The 21,809-nt window shown below is 35.3% G+C and overlaps 1 protein-coding gene across 11 annotated transcripts in view; it reads left to right on the forward strand.

Moving 5' to 3' along the window:
• Positions 1–21,809, forward strand: part of CLOCK (clock circadian regulator) — a 144,313-nt gene that overhangs the window by 72,752 nt on the left and 49,752 nt on the right. For 9 of the 11 annotated variants that reach the window (XM_029235758.1, XM_029235761.1, XM_029235757.1 and 6 more), the window contains 5 exons: positions 4,886–4,977; positions 10,524–10,613; positions 12,928–12,987; positions 17,712–17,860; positions 20,785–20,876. In XM_029235758.1, the coding sequence (XP_029091591.1) occupies positions 10,567–10,613; positions 12,928–12,987; positions 17,712–17,860; positions 20,785–20,876 (348 nt within the window). In that variant the 5' untranslated portion in view covers positions 4,886–4,977; positions 10,524–10,566. Of the gene's footprint in view, positions 1–4,885; positions 4,978–6,798; positions 6,883–10,523; positions 10,614–12,927; positions 12,988–17,711; positions 17,861–20,784; positions 20,877–21,809 lie in introns of all 11 variants that reach the window. The other 2 variants (XM_029235755.1, XM_029235760.1) reach the window with 2 other exon arrangements.

Genomic DNA, 21,809 nt, shown 5'->3' on the forward strand with positions numbered 1-21,809 from the left:
CAGCTTCTGTTAATCAGTCACCAGATTCTGTCTAGTCATCTCAGGATCTATTAAAATTCCTATATTTCTTTTTATAATCTCTGCTTCTGTATTATTTTACCTGAACTATTATAATGCTCTGCTTCTACTAGTCTCTCTAATTCTAGTCGAGCCTACTTCCATTCCATTCTCTGTGTTGTAGCCAGTATGATGGTTCAAAAGAACAAATGTCTATTAACCTCACTTTCCTGCTTAAAACCTTTCAGTGTCTTTGTTGAGGGGGCGGAGGTGTTGGGAGTTACCTTCATGTGACCTTTCACAATCTACCCACCTCACCATTATCATCTCTTACTACAGCCTCTGTTACCCCCGTCCTTAGGTTTTTGCCCTAATCATACGAAACTACTTGTAGTATTCTAAAATCACAGTTCCTTCTCATGTCTCCAGACCTTTGCATATACTGTTCTTTTGGCATAGATCAAATTTCTCTATCTCTTTGCCTGGTGAACTGTTATTTTATTCTTCAGATCTCAGCTTACGTATCAGTTCTGCAGGAGGCTTCTTTAACTTCTTTGTCACTCCCAGTGTGTTCAGAGAGCACTTTGTGGGTTCTCTGGGAAGTGCCTCAGTTGTAGTGGCTGTGTCTATTTCACCGTTTCCAAACTACAGTCAGCGTCGTATCGGACACTTACTTGTATTGGTACTCAGTAAATATTTGCTGAATGATAAATATATGAAGTCGAATTTTTAAGGAATCACTAATATTTAACTATAATATGTTTTTACTTAAGTTTCTTTGATTTCTAGCCAGGAATAATTTTTACATTTATTAGCCATTTGTTTTCTTCGTGGCTCCTCGTTTAGTTATACTCTTTGTTGTTTGTTTGTTTTTAGCTGGGTTTTAACCTTTTTTCAGATAACTTTTAGAGACGCTTATATGGTAAAAATATTAACCTTTTGAAGTGCTGCAAATATTTAAGCCTTTTAATTTGGCTTTAAAGGGGGAGTTTCCATTTGTGTTTATTTGGTTAATAATTGGTGTCCCTATATATTATATCCTTTAGTCTTCACAACAGTTGCCTTAGGTAAGAAATCTGAGGCTTAGGATAACTAAGTAAATTGTCCAAAGATTTTCATCCATGCTTTTCTGACTGTAAACTCATGGTCTTAACTTCTATACTTACTCCTCCAGCATGCTGGATTTGTTAGGTGCTTTAATTGCGACGAGTAACTCGATCCCAAAGTACTTAAAACCAAGTAGGGCAGTAGGATATGCTTCTGAATTTTGCTTCATGCACATTTTAGGAATTAAGTTCTATTGCTATGGTGTTTTTGACTCAGACCTCTTACTTTTATTTGAGTCCGTAATCTCCAGGGAGTTTTTTCTTGTTGCCATCAAAAAAATCCCTTTTTGTACTCAAAAATACCCCCTCTTTTTTTTGCTATCAAAAATATCCCTCCTTCTTGCTGTCATATTATATATACAGCAGATTCTTGGTGTTTTAAAAAAATTCTAGAATGGACATTGGATGAGTCAAGCAAAGTATGAGGGTAAAGTTTTGCATTAACTTTGGTGTGGCAAGGTTGGGTCTTGGGTCTTGGTTAATTCAGTTATTCACAATGGTTATTGAGTTTTTAGTATTTGTCAAATATTCTGACAGGTCCTAATAATAGATGAATAAGTGAAGCTTCACTCCTGCTTCGAAGGAGCTCATGATTTAGAAGAATGTTAAGAATGAGAATGTTATAGTGATATCTCAGTTCTACAATGAGAAATAGTAAGAATACAGCAATTCCTGATTTTCCTTGTTAGTGAAAACATTTCTATCTGAAACTGACAAGTTCCTGAAGTTCTTTCCACACCAGAAATTTTACTTTTTGATTAAATTTATTCCTAAGTGTTTTATCCTTTTGATGCTGTTATAGATGACATTGTTTTCTTAATTTCCTTTTCAGATTGTTTGTTGTTAGTGTATACAGAAATGCAACTGATTTTTGTGTATTTTGTGTCCTGCTATTTTTTTTTTTTTTTTTTTTTTTTGCGGTACACGGGCCTCTCACTGTTGTATCCTCTCCCGTTGCGGAGCACAGGCTCTGGACGCGCAGGCTCAGCGGCCATGGCTCACGGGCCCAGCCGCTCCGCGGCATGTGGGATCTTCCCGGACCAGGGCACGAACCCGTGTCCCCTGCATCGGCAGGCGGACTCTCAACCACTGCGCCACCAGGGAAGCCCCCTGTGTCCTACTATTTGATGTTTATTAGCTCTAACAGTTTTTTTTTGCTAGACTCTTTAGGGCTTTCTACATATAAGATCATGTCATCTGTGAAGAGAGATAATTTTACTTCAAACTTTCCAATTTTGATTTCTTTCACTTCTTGCTTAATTGTTCTAGATAGTACTGTGTTGAATACAAGTAGCGAGAGTGGCCATCCCTGCCTTGTTCCTCTAATCTTAGAGGAAAAGCTTTCAGTTTTTCACTGAGCATGATGTTAGCTGTGGAGCTTTTCATATATGGCTTTCATTATCTTGAGAAAATTGCTATCTATCCCTTGTTTATTTAGTGTTTTTACCATGAAAAGGTATTGAATTATGTCAGATGCTTTTTCTGCATTAATTGATACGATCGTGTGATTTTAATACTTTGTTCCTTAATGTGGTGTATCACATTAACTGATTTTTGTATGTAGAACCGTCCTTGTACCCCAAGGATAAATCCCACTTGGTCATGGTGTATGATCCTTTTAATATGCTATTAAATTTGGTTTGTTAATATTTTGTTGAGAATTTTTGCATCTATATTTATCAGGGATATTGTAGTTTTTCCTTGTGGAGTCTGTCTGGCTTTGGTGTCAGGGTAATGTTGGCTTCACAAAATAAGCTTGGAGGTGTTCCTTTCCCTTCAATTTTTTGGAGGGGTTTGAGCAGGATTGGTGCTAATTAATTCTTCTTTACATGTTTGGTATAATTCTTCAGTGAATGTTTGGTCCTGGCTTTTCTTTGTTGGGAGGTTTTTGATTACTGATTCAATTTTCAATTTTCTATTTCTTCATGATTCAGTCTCGATAGGTTCTATATTTCTAGGAATTTATCTGTTTCCTCTGGATTATCCAGTTTATTGGCACTTAATTGTTCATGATAGTTTATTATGATCCTTTGTATTACTTTGTATCAGTTGTAATGTTTCCTCTTTTTGTTGTTCTTTGCTAAAAACACTTTTTTTCTGTTGTCTTATTTATGCTCTATTTTGTTTCTGCTTTAATCTTTATTATTTCCTTCCTTCTGCTAACTTTGGGCTTTTTCTAGTTCCTTGAGGTATAAAGTTAGGTTCTTTATATTTGACATCTTTCTTCTTTTTTAATGTATTTACCACTATAAACTTCCCTCTTAATGATGCTTTTGCTGCATCCCATAAGTTTTGATGTTTTGTGCTTTTGTCTCAAAGTATTTTCTACTTTCCATTTTGATTTCTTCTTTGACCCATTGATTGATTGTTCAAGAATGTGTTTAATTTCTACATGTTTTGAATTTTCCAGTTTACCTTGTACTACTGATTTCTAGTTTTATTCCATTGTGGTCAGAAAAGATATTTGATAAAGCATTTCAATCTTCTTAAATTTGTTAAGACTTGTTTTGCTACCTGATGTGATCCATCCTGGTGAATGTCCCCTGTGCATTTAAGGAAAATGTGTATTCTGCTCCTGTTGGGTGGAATATTCTGTTAAGTCCATTGGTCTTTAGTGTTGTTCAAGCCATCCGTTTTCTTATTGACCTTCTCTGTCTAGGGTTCTGTCCATTATTGAAACTGGGGTATTGAAATTTCCTACTATTACTGTGTTGTTGTCTGTTCCTCAGTTCAGTTCTGTCAACCTTTGCTACAAATATTTGGGTGCTTTGATGTTGGGTGTATATATATCTATAATCGTTATATCTTCCTGATAAATTTGACCATTTTATTATATAATGTCCTTTTTGTCTCTTGTGACAGTTTTTTACTTAAAGTCTATTTTGTCTGATGTAAGTATGGCCATTTGTGCTTTCTTGGTTACCATTTGCATGGAATATCTTTTTCCACTCTTTTAGTCTCTGTGTGTCCTTAAATCTAAAGTGAGTCTTGTAGATAGCATGTAGTTGGATCTTGTTTTTTTTATCTGTTTACCTACTTTGTCTTTTGACTGGCAACTTTATTTCATTTGCATTTAAAGTAGTTACTGACAGGGAAGGACTTATTGTTATTTTGTTCATTGTTTTTGTCTGTCTTGTAGCTTTTTGTCACTTTTTACCTGTCTTGTCTTCCTTTGTGTTTCATTGTTTTCTTTTAGTGACATGCTTTGATTCTTTTCTCATTTCCTTTTGTGTATCCTGTATAGATGTTTTCTTTGTGCTTACCATGGGTCTACATAAAACATCTTATAGATTTAACAATCTATTTTAAACTGATAACAATTTAACTTCAAAAACTCTACTCTTTTACTTCTCTCCCCCACCACACTTTATCTCTGTCACAAATTGCATCTTTTTATATTCATTATATATGAGTATTCATTAACACATATGTGTGTATTCATTAACATATTTTTATAGCTATACTTATTTTTATACTTTTGTCTTTTAACTTCTATAGTAGAATTAAAAGTAATTGTAGTTTTTTTATTTTTAAGTTATTTTCTTTTAGAGACAATTTATAGAGTTTAGCATTTGTTATATATTGGTTTGGCCAAAAAGTTCATTTGGTTTTTTCCATAAGATATTACAGGAAAACCCAAACAAACATTTTGGCAAACCCAATATATTTTTGTGACAAAGTTATAAATTTTGTTATGTTTCAAAATTATTTTGAAACCTTCTTCATGATAAATGTCCATATAAGTTGAGTAAATCTAACACATTTTTTTCTGGTTTAAACAGAATTCCGAGACTGATGGTCAGCCATACAGAAGAATACATTGAACTTACAGTTTTCTGAAGAATCAGTTCAAAAGATCCCCAAAATACAAAAGGTAATGAAAGGGTTGTATCTTGGAATGTACTTTGAAATGACACTTGCCCAGGAAAATGGGAATTACAACCAACCTAAGAGAAAAGATTTGAAGATACTGACATTAAGAATTTCCTCAATGAGGACTTCCCCGGTGGCACAGTGGTTAAGAATCCTCCTGCCAAGGCAGGGGACACGGGTTCGAGCCCTGCTCCGGGAAGATCCCACATGCCGCGGAGCAACTAAGCCTGTGTGCCACAACTACTGAGCCTGTGCTTTAGACCCCGAGAGCCACAACTACTGAAGCCTGTGCGCCTAGAGCCCATGCTCCACAACAAGAGAAGCCACACTGCAACGAAGAGTAGCCCCCGCTTACCGCAACTAGAGAAAACCCGCGCACAGCAACGAAGACCCAACACAGCCAAAAACAAATAAATAAATTTATAAAAAAAAAAAAAAAAAAAAAGAATTTCCTCAGTGAAATGTCCCAACCTGATATCCTTAAAATAAAGTTCACAGATCCCATCCTTAAATATGAGCTGTAGCCAAAGATCACTGGACATTTTAGGAAAGCCTCTTTTGTGAGAGTCAAAGACCAAACCAAAATAGAAAATACCAAGTTAGGGGAAATGGAGACCAGATAGGCAGGTAAAAATGGAAAGAAACACAAAACTGTCATTTAATAGTTTGAGAAATAAGAGGAGATGCTAAATCCATGAACATGAGAGAGAAAAAAAATAAATGAAATCAGAAATGGAAAACTCAATGGAAGGGCTAAAAAATGATACTGATGTTGAAAGTAAAGCAAAGAGAAAATGGGAGAGAAAAGATAAGAAAATTGGGGAAACTGTCCAGGATCTCCAATGTTAAAAAAAATCGGAGCTCTAGAAAGAGAATAGAGGGACTAGAGGGGAGAAATACAGAATAGTGAATGATTCAGCAAAACTCTCCAGAAGTTAGAGGACACACATTTACAGGTAGAAAGAGCCCATAGAGTGACAAATGCAGATATGAAAATTAGTCCAAAATAGGGCATCTAACTGTTAAATTTTGTTAAACATAAAACTACATCTCTGATAGTTTAGTCCAAGATCTTTTCTCTACTTTTCCAGCCAGTTGATAGACATGCTATATTTAATGGAGAGAGAAAGGAAGAGCTTCCAGAATAAGAAAAATAATAGGTCGCATATAAGGGATCAGTAATCAGAATGGCTTTGGACTTCTTGATCCCACACTGGAAACTAGAAGACAGTGGAGAAGGGTGTCTCCATTGAAGATAGAAGGGAAAAATGATTCTCCTTCATAATTCTGAGGGAAAAATGATTTCCAACTCAGTATTCAGAATCTAGCTAGACTGTTGATTAAGGATAGACCAATGTTAGTTTTAGACTTGTGATGTCTCAAAAAAATTTATCTGCCGTGTTTCCTTTCTTGGGCAGTTAATGTAGGAGGTACTCAACAAAAATAAAGAAGTAAACTAAAAAAATGAAGCCATAGGAAGAAACAGGGAATGCAGCTTACGTAGAGACCCAGGAAATCACCAGGATGTTAGTGAAGAGTGATCCCAAGATTACAGCTGGTCACCAATTATAGTTATCCAGTAGGAGTAGGTCAGAAGGCGCCAGGAGAAATAGCTGCAAAAGATCAAATTGGTAGAATCTGTAATGTATTTGAAGATATTAAGAGTAGATTTAGACAAGGAAGAGTTTAGGGCTGAATTGTAGATAAGTATTTAGAAAACCAGGTAAATAACAAAACAAAACAATGATTAACTCTAGGGAAAACTATTCCAAAAAACAAATTGTAGTATACCATATGGCTTAACTGTGAATTGTATTTACAGAGTCATAATAATGTTAACTCTGGATATAACCACCTAGCCAAAATCACGGTATTGGAAATTTGGGCAAGCGTGCGTGTATATGAGGTAAGGATGGGGGAGTCAAAGCTAAATTATTATTTTTTATAGTGGAATTCAGTAGATGGTGGCTTAAAAAAAAAGACGCTTTAGAGAGCAAAAGCAAGCACCTTTAATAATTACATTGGGGACAGCTCAAATAAATTGGGAGTGTATAGGCATCCTACCTAAAATAGAAAGAATCAAGAAGTAATAAAAGTAAAAGTTATTAGAGATAGGGAGTTAACTACCAAGGGAAACAGTTAAAGAGATGAAAGTGGTTGAAAGTAGGAAATGCGGATCAGAAGACTTCTGATTTTTTAAAAAGTCTTGTAAAACTGGATACTTTAAACTCTGACCAAGTATACATTTGTGAAAATAAACACTTAAGTTTTAAAATGAGAGCGGAATGAATTAAAGATGTTGAAACACCAACTGTACACAACTCTGGCAAGTGGTTTTTCTGTGAAAGGGAGCAGAAAAGGAGGGCCGTCCCTGAAGGGGGTTGCTGGGTCGAGGAAGTTTTTGTCTGTTTTGTTTGTTTTTTAAGGTAAAATACTAAGATGTTGATCAGAATATTCCAGTTATAGAGGGAGAAATTAGTGATGTAGAAATGGAAAGCTTTGAGAAGTGACAGCAGGTGGGATTCAGAGGACGAGATACTGATACTGCATAATTTATTTTTAATGTAGAATGTGTTATATTGTATGTAAGAGTTCTTTTCCAAAGATGGAGTGCCAAGCACTGAGATTTTCTGTTAATTATGTGTAATGTTGCATGCTGAATTTAAAACATACCTGCTTCCATATTTTGCAGTTTGAATTGCTTAGAAGGTTTGTTAGTTAATACCTGCCCATGTGATAAGTGTTTTAAAACTTGTTTTTAAAATGATGTTTATAAAAAAAAAATGCCATCCTGCCCTCCACTGTGATAAAATAGTAATGTGGTGCTTACTCAGCTGGGAATTCATATCATTGAATGACTTTGAGCTCAAGTTGCTTAAAGTAAAGGAGCATTTGATTCCTAGCAGTAACTTGATCCTTTATCATTTAATTTGTAACTGATCCTTTTAAAGACAGATTATTTCATACCATAGTGGTCTGTTAATATCAATATTTAAGAAAAACGACTTTTAATAATATTTAATCTGTATTAGACCATCTACTTGAAATTCCTTGCTGTGAGTAGGGACGTCGCATGTCTTCTAAAAATGACTCCTTAGAATCCATAGCATGAGCAAGTGTGACTCTGCCTAGTCTTTTTTGTGCTGAAAGTGTGAGTCCTAGGATAGACCCCACACAAGACCTTTGGCTGCTCCCACATTACCACTTTGTTTTGTTAAAGTTAATTCGACACCATGTAAAGAAGTCAAGAGGAATCTCCTAACGGTTGCTTTAGAGTACTTAATTGGGCCTATTTCACTTCTTCCTTTATCTTTCCCTTAAATATAGCATGCCTATCAATTGGCTGGAAAAGTAGAGGAAAGATCTTGGACTGAACTATCAGAGATATAGTTTTATGTTGTTCGGTTAGCTGGACAACAAATAGTGTTTGGAAAAATATTGTTAACCAACAATAGTAAAATAGCTTAATAAAGCATCAGTCTATCTTCTAAAGTGTTTTGGATTCACTTCCCTTATAGTCAGCATGGCCTCTCCTATATAGTGTAAGTTCTTATTCTTGGGGTCCTTTTCTCCCTCTGGTTTGCCCTATTTCTACCTTCTGGTAATTAAACAAGCATACACTTGCTGCCATATAAGGCTCAGATCTGGTCTTTTAACTTTAAACTGAAACTGTTCTTTTTTTAATTCACTCAAATTGGCTGTGTTACCTTTGCACTGTTCTTTCTGTTCTAGTGATAGAACCAACCTCTGTTATTACCATGATGCTAACTAAGTATGTCTGTTAGACCAGAGGGCTGTACTTAGGTGATCTTTAAAGTCTCTTCTAACTCTAAAATTCTATAATTTTCTGTTCCATCTGCTGATGTTGACCCAGACACTTAAAATCACTATTTTATCCTGGAGTTAGTTCTTTTTATTTTTCCTGACTCCCCCACTCATTATCTTTTAAGAACTCTTAGCCCTTCACAGTTCTGCTTCTGCAGCCATAACCACAAGGACAACCCAGCATCATTTATCCAGAGTTATCCTCTCTTCCTCTCATGAATGTACATTTAAAAACAATGATAGAGTATTATAGAGTCTCATGTCCTTTAATATTCTCTCATTTAGTTAGAGTTACACAATAATTTACACTATTTTCTAAACTTTAATTAAAAAATAATTCTTATGCCTCAAAACTGTTAGGATATTTATTAGAGTTAAGGTGGTTATTCAATATTTAACTCATGACTATAAGTATCTTATATGGGTAAAACCTGCTTTATACTTTAGCAAAACTGTATAGAATATAGAGAGATAAATTTTAGGCTTATGACTGAGTTTTTAAGCAGTAAATTTTAATCCCTTCAATGTGAGTATGAAATTTCATAATAAGGCTCTTCTCTGCTTGACTTGCCTTCACCCCTTTACCACTCCTGTTGTCTCTCACTTTATGCTCTAGTAATTAAAACTTTCCGTTGTAATATGCCTACATTTTTCTCTAAAGAGAAAACTTTCTCAAATATGATGCTCTCTCATAAATGCCTGTGCCTTTGCAAATCACTTTTCTTGTGGCTTAGAATCCCTTCAACTATTACCTCTTCCTGTCCTTTAGTCTGTTATTTCTCAAACTTAAATGGTCATACAAATCACATGAAGACCTTGTTAAAATGTAGATTTTGCTTCAGTGGGACTAGAGTTGGGATCAAGATTCTATATTTTAACAAGCTCTCAGATGATGGTGATGGTCTCTGGAGCACATTTTCAGTAACAAGAATTTAGACTGCCTAACAAACTCACTGTCATCAAGAATATTTCCTCTGACTGTCCCCCCCACCAGTATACCTTCATCATCCCTTTTATTATAATTATTTAGTTATCCATCTCCCTCTTTAATTGCAGATTTTTGCCTATAGTGATTGTGTCTCTCATCCTTCTATTTCCAAAGCTAACTATACTGTTTAACAGAAAGTAGGCTTTCAACAAATGTTTATTGCCCACTAGCTGGTGTTATTCTAGCCTACTTACATAGGCTTACATATGTAGCCTATGTAGTCTAATATATATACTGAATATTAAGAGTGGCTTTTTAGGGGCTTCCCTGGTGGCGCAGTGGTTGAGAGTCCGCCTGCCGATGCAGGGGACACAGGTTCGTGTCCCGGTCCGGGAAGATCCCACATGCCGCCGAGAGGCTGGGCCCATGAGCCATGGCCACTGAGCCTGTGCGTCCGGAGCCTGTGCTCCGCAATGGGAGAGGCCACAACAGTGAGAGGCCCGCATACCGCAAAAAAAAAAAAAAAGAGTGGCTTTTTAATTTCCACTATTTTGTTATAGAAAGAAAATTATGGTCTTCAATTTTTCTTCCCCTGTAGTCCTTTTTTTAAAAGGAAAAACAGCCTCAAATGTGCCTCAACTAAGTATATTTGCTTGAAAATAATGTTATAGCCTTCAGTAGAAATAAAAACATTTTGAAGTCTCTATGAAAACATAGTGTTTCACAAATTACTGTGTTTGTAGACATAAGTTTTTTAGAAAACTAATGACCATTTATTTTTCTTTCCACCCAAGGAGAAGTACAAATGTCTACTACAAGACGAAAACGTAATATGTTATGTTGTTTACCGTAAGCTGTAGTAAAATGAGCTCACTTGTTGACAGGTATGTTTTTAGAGACTTGTTTATTTTGAATTATATAAAGCTATTAAAAAAATTCACTGTTAGAGTAATGGTCTGTATCAAACTGATAAAAGGAGTATTATGCTTAACCATAATTACTGTTCCATTTACCTTCTGTACCGAGCAAATTTCATGTAATAGTAAGTAAGGTATATTATCTAGAGCCAAAGTCAACAGCATGTGGCTTGTGTTCTGAATGGATCTTGAACTGTAATTCTGAGTGATTTGGTCAGAACTGCTCTGAAATAAATTACGACAATTGCAGATGTTTGCTTGGCGCTTTGTGGGATCGTCTGTCTCCTTATCTGTTGGTTCTAACTTCAGCCCTTTAAGCATCTTAGCATTTGTGACTCATGAGAGTTGACTATAATTAGGATTTCATTAGTTGAAATTATAATCTTTAAATCTTACTATTGGGAAAAGGATGGGCCTCCTTGTTTCTTTGATTTAAAGACTTTATTTTTTTACATTTTAACATGTCTGACATTGGGATTCATCTTACAATTGGCTTATCATAATTTAATTGGTGGCATTGTTTTCTTTCATAGTGGCACATAAAATAGTAAGTCTTATAGTCAGTGGTGTCTTAAATTTGATGAAATACAGTACCAGTTTTTAAAAAATACCTGCTCTTTGACAGCTAATGTACAGAGCACTTTTTATGTCTTACTCCATTTAACTTCACAGTAATTCCATGAGAATTTACAGATGAGGAGTCTATAGGCCAGAGAGGTTAAATAACTTGTTTAAAGTCACATAGTAAGTAATAAGGTGGAGTTATGACCTGTATTGATCTGACACTAAAGTTCCTATAGTTCCTGTGCTTTTAGTATAGTGTAATGTGTGATTCTTCCATAGGGGATTCTTTAAGAGTTTTGTAGCTAGAGCTGTGCACAGAAGTGACTTTGACATCTAGGGACAGCTTTCCTCCCTTTTCTATGAGGTAAACAGTGAAGGTATGTACTCTATCAGAGCTTAAGACTTAAGGGGCAAGGAGTTTCCTCAGGGAGGCCTGCCTGCCACTGCCATGGATGTGGGCTGTGCCATAGTTTCAGGTGAAATCTATGTGTAGTCTTTTCCTCAGAAAGGATGTTTCTTCACTACTCCTAAAGATTAAATATGATTTTGGCATTATGCTTCTGAATGATTGTCACTTCCTATTCTAGACAGTATGACCTGTAGGGACAACATCTGGGTGTTCAGACATAAAGCAGTGGTTTTTAATATGAGTTCATTATCTCTCTGAATATCGTGAAAGTTATGGACTCTCTTCTCAATAATGTACGTTTACATACAGAATTTTTTTATAAATTTCATTGTATACATGGAACCCCAAAAGTCTACTCATGAACCTCTATGATACGAGATTTGTAGATGATCTCAGTTGTGGGGCTCGTAGGCACTTTATAGGCCACAGAAAGATGTGGTTAAAGAGGTGAATAGTGAGTTCATGTAAAAGCTCATATCACTTGCAGCTATTTACTATTGCCCCTTAGATTAAGGAATTAGCCACCAGTGCTCTTGGTTTCATTTGTTAGAATGCTCTTCCCCTTGGTCTTCCCATAACCAACCCCTTCTTGTCGCTTAGATCTCAGGCTCAAACGTCCCCACTTCAGCAAGTCCTTCCCTAACCACTCAGACTAAAGTAACCACCCAGTAATTAAAACATCACCCCTTTAAAAAAAATAATAAAATTCATACATTTTCATGTTGATTTGTTTCTACTAGAAAATAAGCTATATGAGAGTGGGGCTCTGTATGTCTAATTAACTGCTCTGTAACCATGTCCAGAACAGAGCCTGGTACATGAGTGCTAACAAATATTTGTCAAATGAATCAGTACTGAATGAAAATATATCAGTATAAGTTAATATGCTAGATATTGTGATGTTTCTGAGTGATTTGTGTTTTATAAAGTAAATGTCTCAGAAAATGTTTTTTAAATGTGCTACTATAATTAAAAATAATTTCAAATGAATCATTTTATATAATGGCAAATATACTGACTTTCTATAGATTTTCACTGGTTACTAAAAGTTTGGAATAAGATATTTAACCTCTGGTAAAGTTAAATTCTTGTTTATTGTAATAAACTTTTTAAAATGTAAAACATAGTTGAACTTTGTCTATATGTGTTAGAAAACAGGTTAGTAGTTACTGAGTTTGAACTTATGCAATCCATAACTCTACAAAAATCCTAGGATATAACTGATTTGATTCATACGTTGTTTTAGTATTGCTGTTGCTTAGTGAGTCTGCTCTCTTATTTTCTCTATCCACTTTCTTTTCCTTTTAGAGACGATGGTAGTATTTTTGATGGGTTGGTGGAAGAAGATGACAAGGACAAAGCAAAAAGGTAGTTCAACTTCAGATATAAAATAGTAAATAAATGAATAATAAATAAATGTAATAGTAAATCAGTGATTTCCAAAATCTATCTGCCTTAAGAACTTAGATATGTTAGCAAGGTGGAAGAGGTTAGAGTATCAGTATGTAATTTATAAATTATCCTCTAAAAGTGCCCTTCTCACCACATCATATTATGGCACATAATATTTACATGACATCACTGGGGATGTTAGCCTTCGTCACTCGACTAAGGCAGGGTTTGCCTAGATTTACCATTGTAGTTACTATTTTCTGTTAACCCACTCTATTCTTTGGAAATAATTTATTTAGGATAGCACACCTTCAGAGTAGGGATGGGGGAATTAAACTTCACCTCTCATAGGAAGGGATATCTACACATATTTGAAATTCTTCTGTAAAAAAAAAAGTCTCTTTCCCATTTATTTATATCTCTATGGACTCATGTATATTTTGTACGGACTCATGATTTATTTTGTACTTTAGGTTATACTTCAGTGCTATGTTATTCTGTTGCTCGGTTTGTTCCAGCTTTGGTCTTTGGGAGGTCTTTCTGGGTGGGCTTCTGTGTCTTTTGACATGCCTCCATTCTCCAACAGAAGCGAAAGTGGGTGGTAGAGAGTGGGTGTCGGGGGGAAGAATTGGTGGAGAGGTATCATCAAGTAGGTGACAGGATGGGATCTAGAGCCATGGTGGTGATGGTGGGGGCTTGACCTTAGATACGGGCCTTGATGGTGATTACAGTATCAGGAGGGAGGGTCCAGAGAGCATTGCAGCCAAGTTTGTAGTCATTGAGGGTAAGCAGTAAATACTTTATGGTTTTTTTCCAGCCACATTGAACTACTTGGGTGCTTAGACACGAGGGTAGAGAGTGTAGTAGCATTACATACAGATACAAAAGATAAATATATAATAAGTAGTAGTTCCTAAATGTCTGTATTTAGCAAAATAAAAGGTACTGGGATAAGAAGAATATTCACATAACCAGATAAACTGCTAAATTCTTAAATGAATGATTAAAATATATCTGGGAAGAAGATTTTGAGGAAAGTTATATACAACTTTATTCAAGGAAATAAAAAGACCTGAATTTGAAGCTAAAAATATATTGGATAACTCCTTTCCCTTAACTTCAATCTAGTGGGGGAAGGTTCTTATAAAATATTTCAGGGTAGAGAGAAAGTCACTGATAAGGTGGGAATAATCAGTCTTGCCTGAATGAAGAGGCAGAACTTTTTTTTTTTTTTTTAACATCTTTATTGGGTATAATTGCTTTACAATGGTGTGTTAGTTTCTGCTTTATAACAAAGTGAATCAGTTATACATATACATATGTTCCCATATCTCTTCCCTCTTGCGTCTCCCTCCCTCCCACCCTCCCTATCCCACCCCTCCAGGCGGTCACAAAGCACCGAGCTGATCTCCCTGTGCTATGCGGCTGCTTCCCACTAGCTATCTACCTTACGTTTGGTAGTGTATATATGTCCATGCCTCTCTCTCGCCCTGTCACAGCTCACCCTTCCCCCTCCCCATATCCTCAAGTCCGTTCTCCAGTAGGTCTGTGTCTTTATTCCTGTCTTACCCCTAGGTTCTTCATGACATTTTTTTTTCTTAAATTCCATATATATGTGTTAGCATACGGTATTTGTCTTTCTCTTTCTGACTTACTTCACTCTGACTTACATCCACCTCATTACAAATAGCTCAATTTCGTTTCTTTTTATGGCTGAGTGATATTCCATTGTATATATGTGCCACATCTTCTTTATCCATTCATCCGATGATGGGCACTTAGGTTGTTTCCATCTCCGGGCTATTGTAAATAGAGCTGCAATGAACATTTTGGTACTTGACTCTTTTTGAATTTTGATTTTCTCAGGGTATATGCCCAGTAGTGGGATTGCTGGGTCATATGGTACTTCTATTTGTAGTTTTTTAAGGAACCTCCATACTGTTCTCCATAGTGGCTGTACCAGTTCACATTCCCACCAGCAGTGCATGAGTGTTCCCTTTTCTCCACACCATCTCCAGCATTTATTGTTTCTAGATTTTTTGATGATGGCCATTCTGACTGGTGTGAGATGATATCTCATTGTAGTTTTGATTTGCATTTCTTTAATGATTAATGATGTTGAGCATTCTTTCATGTGTTTGTTGGCAGTCTGTATATCTTCTTTGGAGAAATGTCTGTTTAGGTCTTCAGAGGCAGAACTTTGAGGAATTAACTTGGACAGATTTAAAGGCCAAGTTTAGAGATGGATAAGGTGAGCTAAGGGTATTCTGTTCACAGAGACTTTGAAGGTTTGATCGTGTTTTTAGGGGACCAAAAATGCTATGGCTGTGGGAAACCTTGGAGAAAGAGAAGGCCTCATAATAATGCTGTCAGAATTAAATGGACCATGTTGAACGCTGACATCTGTGGCCTGTTATTACTGAGGTCATCACAAGGGCTGAGTACGTCCAATCTGAACGTAACATGAAATAAAGTTGCTTTAATGGGTGTGATCCACTGGTAGAATTGGCAGTGATACTTGATTTCTGTATATTTCTTATGCTGGAGTTAAGATGCCTGTTTTGAACTATTACTTCATGGTAACTGTATGATCCTGGGCATATTCTCTTTTATGCCTGAGTTGTCACACTTGTAACATGAAAAATAATAAAGTCTACTTTGTAGGAATTAAATGAAATTTCATGTATGTTTCTAGTAGTGCCTTATATACAACATTTATACAATTATATACAATTTCCAGTAGTAACTTATATACAACAAATAATGGCTCTAAATTTTACCCATGTCTTCAGATATTTCATATATAATAAGTCTCAGTTGCTTATTTCCTACTTACTCCTTTCTAGAGGAATATAACTAGATCTGTATGTCTAACTTCCTCTAGTATGTGTCCTTTAAAATGTCAAACAGGCAATTTCACCATATTTAAATTCTCCCCAAACCATTGGTCTACAGAAACTAATATCTCAAATTATATTACACATGGGTCATGTGGCCTCCAGTCTTGTTTTGCATACAGTAAATTTCCAGTAGTATTTGTTAAATGAATTTGTTTTGCCAAACACTGATCTTTTCATTACTCTAGTGCTAGAATGGTCTTAACAAGGAGTTCTGTTCATGTCAGTCATTTCTTTGCTTAAAACCTTTTAGTGCCTTCCCATGGCTTTCACTATTAAACTAAATCCTTTTGTGTAGCATAAAAACTTCATGATTTTTTCTTCCAGTACTTATTATTCCTAATTGCCACCCACCCTCCTCCTCCAACTCCAGCATAGCTGGGCACAGAAAGCTTGTACACTAGCTACATAAGCCATGCTGAACTACTTGTGATAGATGTGTGGCCCGTTTTAAATTTTATTTTATTTTTTTGGCCACACCGCACAGCATGCAGGGACATTAGTTCCGTGACCAGGGATCAGACCCGTGCCCCCTACAGTGGAAGTGCAGAGTCCTAACCACTGGACTGCCAGGGAATGCCTGTTAGGTTTTCATCTTTGTGCAAGTATCCTGTGTCTGGAATGCCTTGCTCACACCCCGCCACCATCCCTTTCTCACTTAGCCTTCATGACTCAATTCGGCACACTTAAGGAGGTTCCATAGGTATTAGGTGAATTTCTTGAAAGGGCTTATCTTTCTCTAGTATCCCTAGTCCTTATTAGCACAGTCTCTGTCATTATAACAAAGCATTCAATGTTTGGTGAGGGAGTCAGTTAATTTCTGTTATGTTTCTTAAGAGGTTTGAACAGTTGTATTTTTTCCCAGTACTAATACAGAATAAATGCTCCTTTACTGAAAAAAATTAAATTAAATTAATAGAATTATCCTCTGACCTTTGGGGATCTTTTGGAAAAGTAGTGTACTTTCTAAAATTGAATTCTAAAATCTGACTTCACAAAGCAGGTAATTAGAAGTATTATGGAATGATTAATTGCTCTGTAAATAATTGTGTTTATTTATCTGAAGAGTTCTCAGTACAACTAAGAATTTGCTTCTAGTTACTGCTTCACATAGAACAGTGAGAATTATTCCTTTAGCACATATATTTTGAGTGCTTACTGTTTGTTAGGTGTTATGCTTAAGTGCTTAGATGAAAAAACTGGGGCTCTGTTATCAAGAAGCCTACAGCCCAGTGGAGAGACAGCTATGCAAAAGAGTTGTTACAGCTCTGTGTTGGAGGCTGGGACGGAGGAATAAAGAGGAAGAATGTGTGGGTAAGCCTGAGGGTAGGGAAATTTTCATTTTTAGATTTCTGTTTATAATTTAAAACTTACAGGAGATGGATAACTTTCTCCTATTCAATAATTTTTAATGATTTGGACTTATACATTGTATGTGCTTTCAGAAACTGTATCTCAGTAATATTCATAATAACCTTATAAGGAAAATACAGATTCTTGGTAAATATTAGATTAAATAAAACCTGAGATTTGAATGTAGTTTGTCTTACTGACATTTTCATAAAAACATGTATGCCGAATGCTTAAAATGTAAAAGTTTCTTTAGTGGTTAAACCAAGAAGAAAAATTATTGCCCTGATTAACTGTATATTTTTGGTAACCTAGGATATAAATATTTATTACCATCTGTATTGGCAGAAGTACATGCTCTGTGGTTGTGTCTGTGTTGAGCACTGTATTAAACTATTTGTGTAATTAAATGGACTGTTTGAAAACTGGTTATTTAATTTTTTATTTCATCAGAGTATCTAGAAACAAATCTGAAAAGAAACGTAGAGATCAGTTTAATGTTCTCATTAAAGAACTGGGATCCATGCTTCCTGGGAATGCTAGAAAGATGGACAAATCTACTGTTCTACAGAAGAGCATTGATTTTTTACGAAAACATAAAGGTACATTTTTAACTTTGTAAAATGGATTTTTTTTTTTTGAATAATAACAGACTGTCTCTTAAAACATAATGTGATGGAATCTTGGCAGTGATGGCTTGAGACTGTATGCTTCCTAACCATTTTTAAGAAAAGTAAATAATCGCTTTTTTAAAGATTTCCTGGTATGTTCTTTCTTTCATTCAACAAACATGTATTTAGTGCCTACTAGTATATCCTAGATTCTTGTGGTGCAGGGTAACAGTCCTGGCCCTCAAGTAACTCAGGCCAAGGGAGACAAACATTATAAACAGCTAATTGCAATGCAAGTAATTATAATGTGAGTAGTGCTCGTAAACTGTAAACTTTGTGTGAGAACACAGGAAAGAATGTGTCAGGGAAGTCTTAAACAGTTAATTTTTCAACTGAGCCTTCCTGTTAGCTTAAGAAAAACAGCATTTCACATGGAGGAAATAGCATGTGTAAAACCAGAGAAGCAGGGAGAGCAGTTTAGCTGGAGCATAGTTTGAGTTGGAAAGTTATGGGTATATTTGAAAGAGAAGCAAGAGTCAGATCATGAGAACTTTATATGTCATTTTAAAAGATTGCTTCAGTGTATATCTAGGAAATAAAAACACTGTGTTTTAAAGTGATTATTTGTTAATCAAAGAAAATCACTTTGAGTAAATAAGTCATGAAAAGAGAAGTTTAAAGAATGTTAAGTATTTTGGTACTTAATAAATGCTACTTAATAGAAAATAGGTGAAAAACTTGTAAAAGGACATTTCTTTTTCAGATGGAAATGAAACTGCAGAACTTCTCAGAAAGAGAGTTTGTAACTAGTGCCTCTATTTATTGCTAGCTCACTCTGTGATACATTACTAGCCTGGTTTATGCTCCACCACTGTTTAAAATTATTTTTTGTTAATTTAATTAATGCCATGACCCCCTACCCCCTCTGCTACCAATAAATCGGTAGCTTTTTCTTATATTTCATCCTCTTCTGCATCTCTGAAGCACTGGAAATTTTCATCCATCCTCCACTGGCTTCCTTTTCCATTGGCCTGAGATACACTGTACTTCTTCATTCACCTCCCCCTCCCAACTGAGCTAACTTCTTTCCTCTTTCTTTTTCTGCCCTCTGAACATGACATTTCTCAAGGTCTTGTCTTTTGTGCCCTTGCTTTCTCTATGCTCCTTCCCTTGGTTTTGCCTCTCTCTTAAACTACTAAATCTATATTTCTAGATGCAAACTTTTCAGTTTTTTTTTTCCAGGTAACTTCTGGGTCTTTGTTTTACGTGTCCTCAGACTCAACGCATCTGAAGTTGAATTCATTTTCATTTTTCAAGTCGTCTCTTTCTCTCAGCTTTCCTTTTTTCATTTTCACACCACTATCCTTTCAATCCCCTGGGACTCAAACCTGAGAAGAGTTTTGCATTTTTTTCATCTTCTGTAGTACAGTATCACAGTTGCCAGTTTTGTTGATTATTCTCAAAATTGCTGGTCTTCATTTTTATTGCCACCATTATCATTACATTTTATCTCTACAACTAGTATTCTCACTAACTTCAGGGCCCCTTGTTAGATAGCACACTCATTCCTCAGACATTGTAGGAGTTCAGTAAATGATTGTTGAATGAAATGAAATAATATGCATGCATAATTATTTCCCCCTGACAATAGAGGATTCATTTTGGCATTTAGATATTTTTTTCAAAATTGGGTATATGATTCTCACACCAAAAACATTTACCTTAAATTGAAAGGTGATTCTTATATACTTCTTACTCTAAAAATAAACCTGGGTTTAACTAAACTTGATGGGATTTGTTTATGGATTTAAGTCCTTTTTTCTGAGTGTATATAATGTGAATTTGAAAAGCATGACTATGTTCCACAGAATTAGTAGCTATACTTCTCAGTTACTCTTCATATCTAGTACAGGCCAAATTTTGGGTGCCAATTTAATATGCTATATTTATATATCTGGTAATAGAAAAATCAAAACAACTTAGTCCATTTTTTTCACTGGAAGGTAGAGTATATTTTGTAGAGTAAGCTCTATGACATAGATTTTAATTTTACTTGTTTGTTTTAATATGTCTGCATTTAAAAATGAAAAAATATTACCTAAATAGTTCACATTTCATCATGTATGAATAGTTTTCTCATAACTAAATCCATTAGAAGTATGTTGCGAGATAAACTATAATTATTGTGTTAAAATGTGTGCCTTAAGCCAGGGATCTGCAAATTTTTGACCAGCTTCCTACCACTAAGAAAAGATACCAGAGGTCACTAAGCAGGATTACTCTGGGTTTATTACTATAAAGTTTTTGCCTAAAATTTTATTTTAGTCTCCTTGATCAATTAAGAATAGAATACCTTAGACTGGAAAGAATCTTTCTGCCTGGCAATAGGCAGGCCTAAAGTCATTCTTTTTTTTAATTTTTTTTTTTTTTTTTTGGAGTGAAATAAAGTCATTCTTTTTTAGAAGCAGACTGACTGATCTCCTTGGCTCCTTTCCTCCAGGTTCACGTCCTTATGTCTGCTCTAGGTGCTACCGTTTGAATGGCAAAGAAAGGAAGGAGAAAAAGAACATATTCCTAATGCTTGGTCTAATCTGCTTGTTCTGATTCTTGTTTGGTCATTGTGTAAAGCAGGAAGCAATCTCAGGCCTGTCAGCAACACAGGTTCTCAGAGCTCCCCAAAGAAAATACAAAGAGACTGGTATTTTCAGGAGAGCAAATCCAAGGAGATAACGTGCTACATTTGCTCAAATATTTCCTCATCCCCAAACTTGGACCTCCTGATAACCTACCTAGACCAATGAATGTTATTGACTATGGTTTAGAGTGGGAGAAGGGAAGGCAACTTGTAGGACTTTTGTACCACCACCCTCTCCCTGTGGTTGGACTATACGGCTAATGTGTCAATCTGTTTACAGAAATCACTGCACAGTCAGATGCTAGTGAAATTCGACAGGACTGGAAACCTACATTCCTTAGTAATGAAGAGTTTACACAATTAATGCTGGAGGTATGTCCAGATTTAATTTTTGAAAAGTTTTATTTTCCTTAAAAGAGAAATCATGGGGGCTACCAATTTTAGTATAGTTTTAACAATATTAATTTAATATTGAAAAATCTTAATTCAGTGTAAGTCAGTCAACTATCTCTTCAGTTAAAATTAACTGATGTAAGTATTGTAAGGAAATAGTACTGTGTGGTAAAATAATGCCAAATCTTTGTGGTTTCAGTAACATCTGGATTTTTGAGAGGCTTAATAAAAGTCAGAAACCTACAACTACCAAGTTCTCTACCTGGACCACAGTAACATTCAAATGAAAAATAAAATATATTATTCATCACATACTAAATATTATTATGAAATGTATTCTACTAGACAGTAAGATTTTTTTTAACAAATTAAAATTCACCTAAACACAACATAAAATGGTAATAAATGAAGTAGTTTGAAAATATTAAAATAATGAAATATACATTGAAAGGCAACTTTTCTCAATTCAAATAGAAACCTCTAAAACGAAATAAGTAGATGTTCTTTTGCGACAAAATTATTTTTGAAAACAATTCAGGTCATATTTGCTTAGAATTGCAAAATTTAATAACTCATACAATCAATTATAAAATCCACAAAAATTTTGAGTCACTCATCCCTATCTATTTTACTTTTTAATCATTTCCTATTTACATTAATAAGGTATCTATGCACACAAAGTACGGAGTTCAGTATCAGATTTCCATGAAAACTTACAATAAACAAAGGTGGTATACTTTGGTTGTAACAGTTAAGGACAAGAAAAATACATATGCAGAAGGTAGACATGGAAGAAGTAGAGGAAAGCAGTTGAAGTAGGAATATATAGAGGTTGTTAAATAATTTACATTTCTCATTCTGTTTGTTTGGGTCTGTTATTTTAGAACTTAAGCATTTTTCTGTGTGGTGTAT

Source organism: Monodon monoceros, unplaced genomic scaffold, assembly GCF_005190385.1.
Source record: "Monodon monoceros isolate NGI ecotype Baffin Bay Population unplaced genomic scaffold, NGI_Narwhal_1 Super_Scaffold_20, whole genome shotgun sequence".
NCBI classification, from domain to species: domain Eukaryota; kingdom Metazoa; phylum Chordata; class Mammalia; order Artiodactyla; family Monodontidae; genus Monodon; species Monodon monoceros.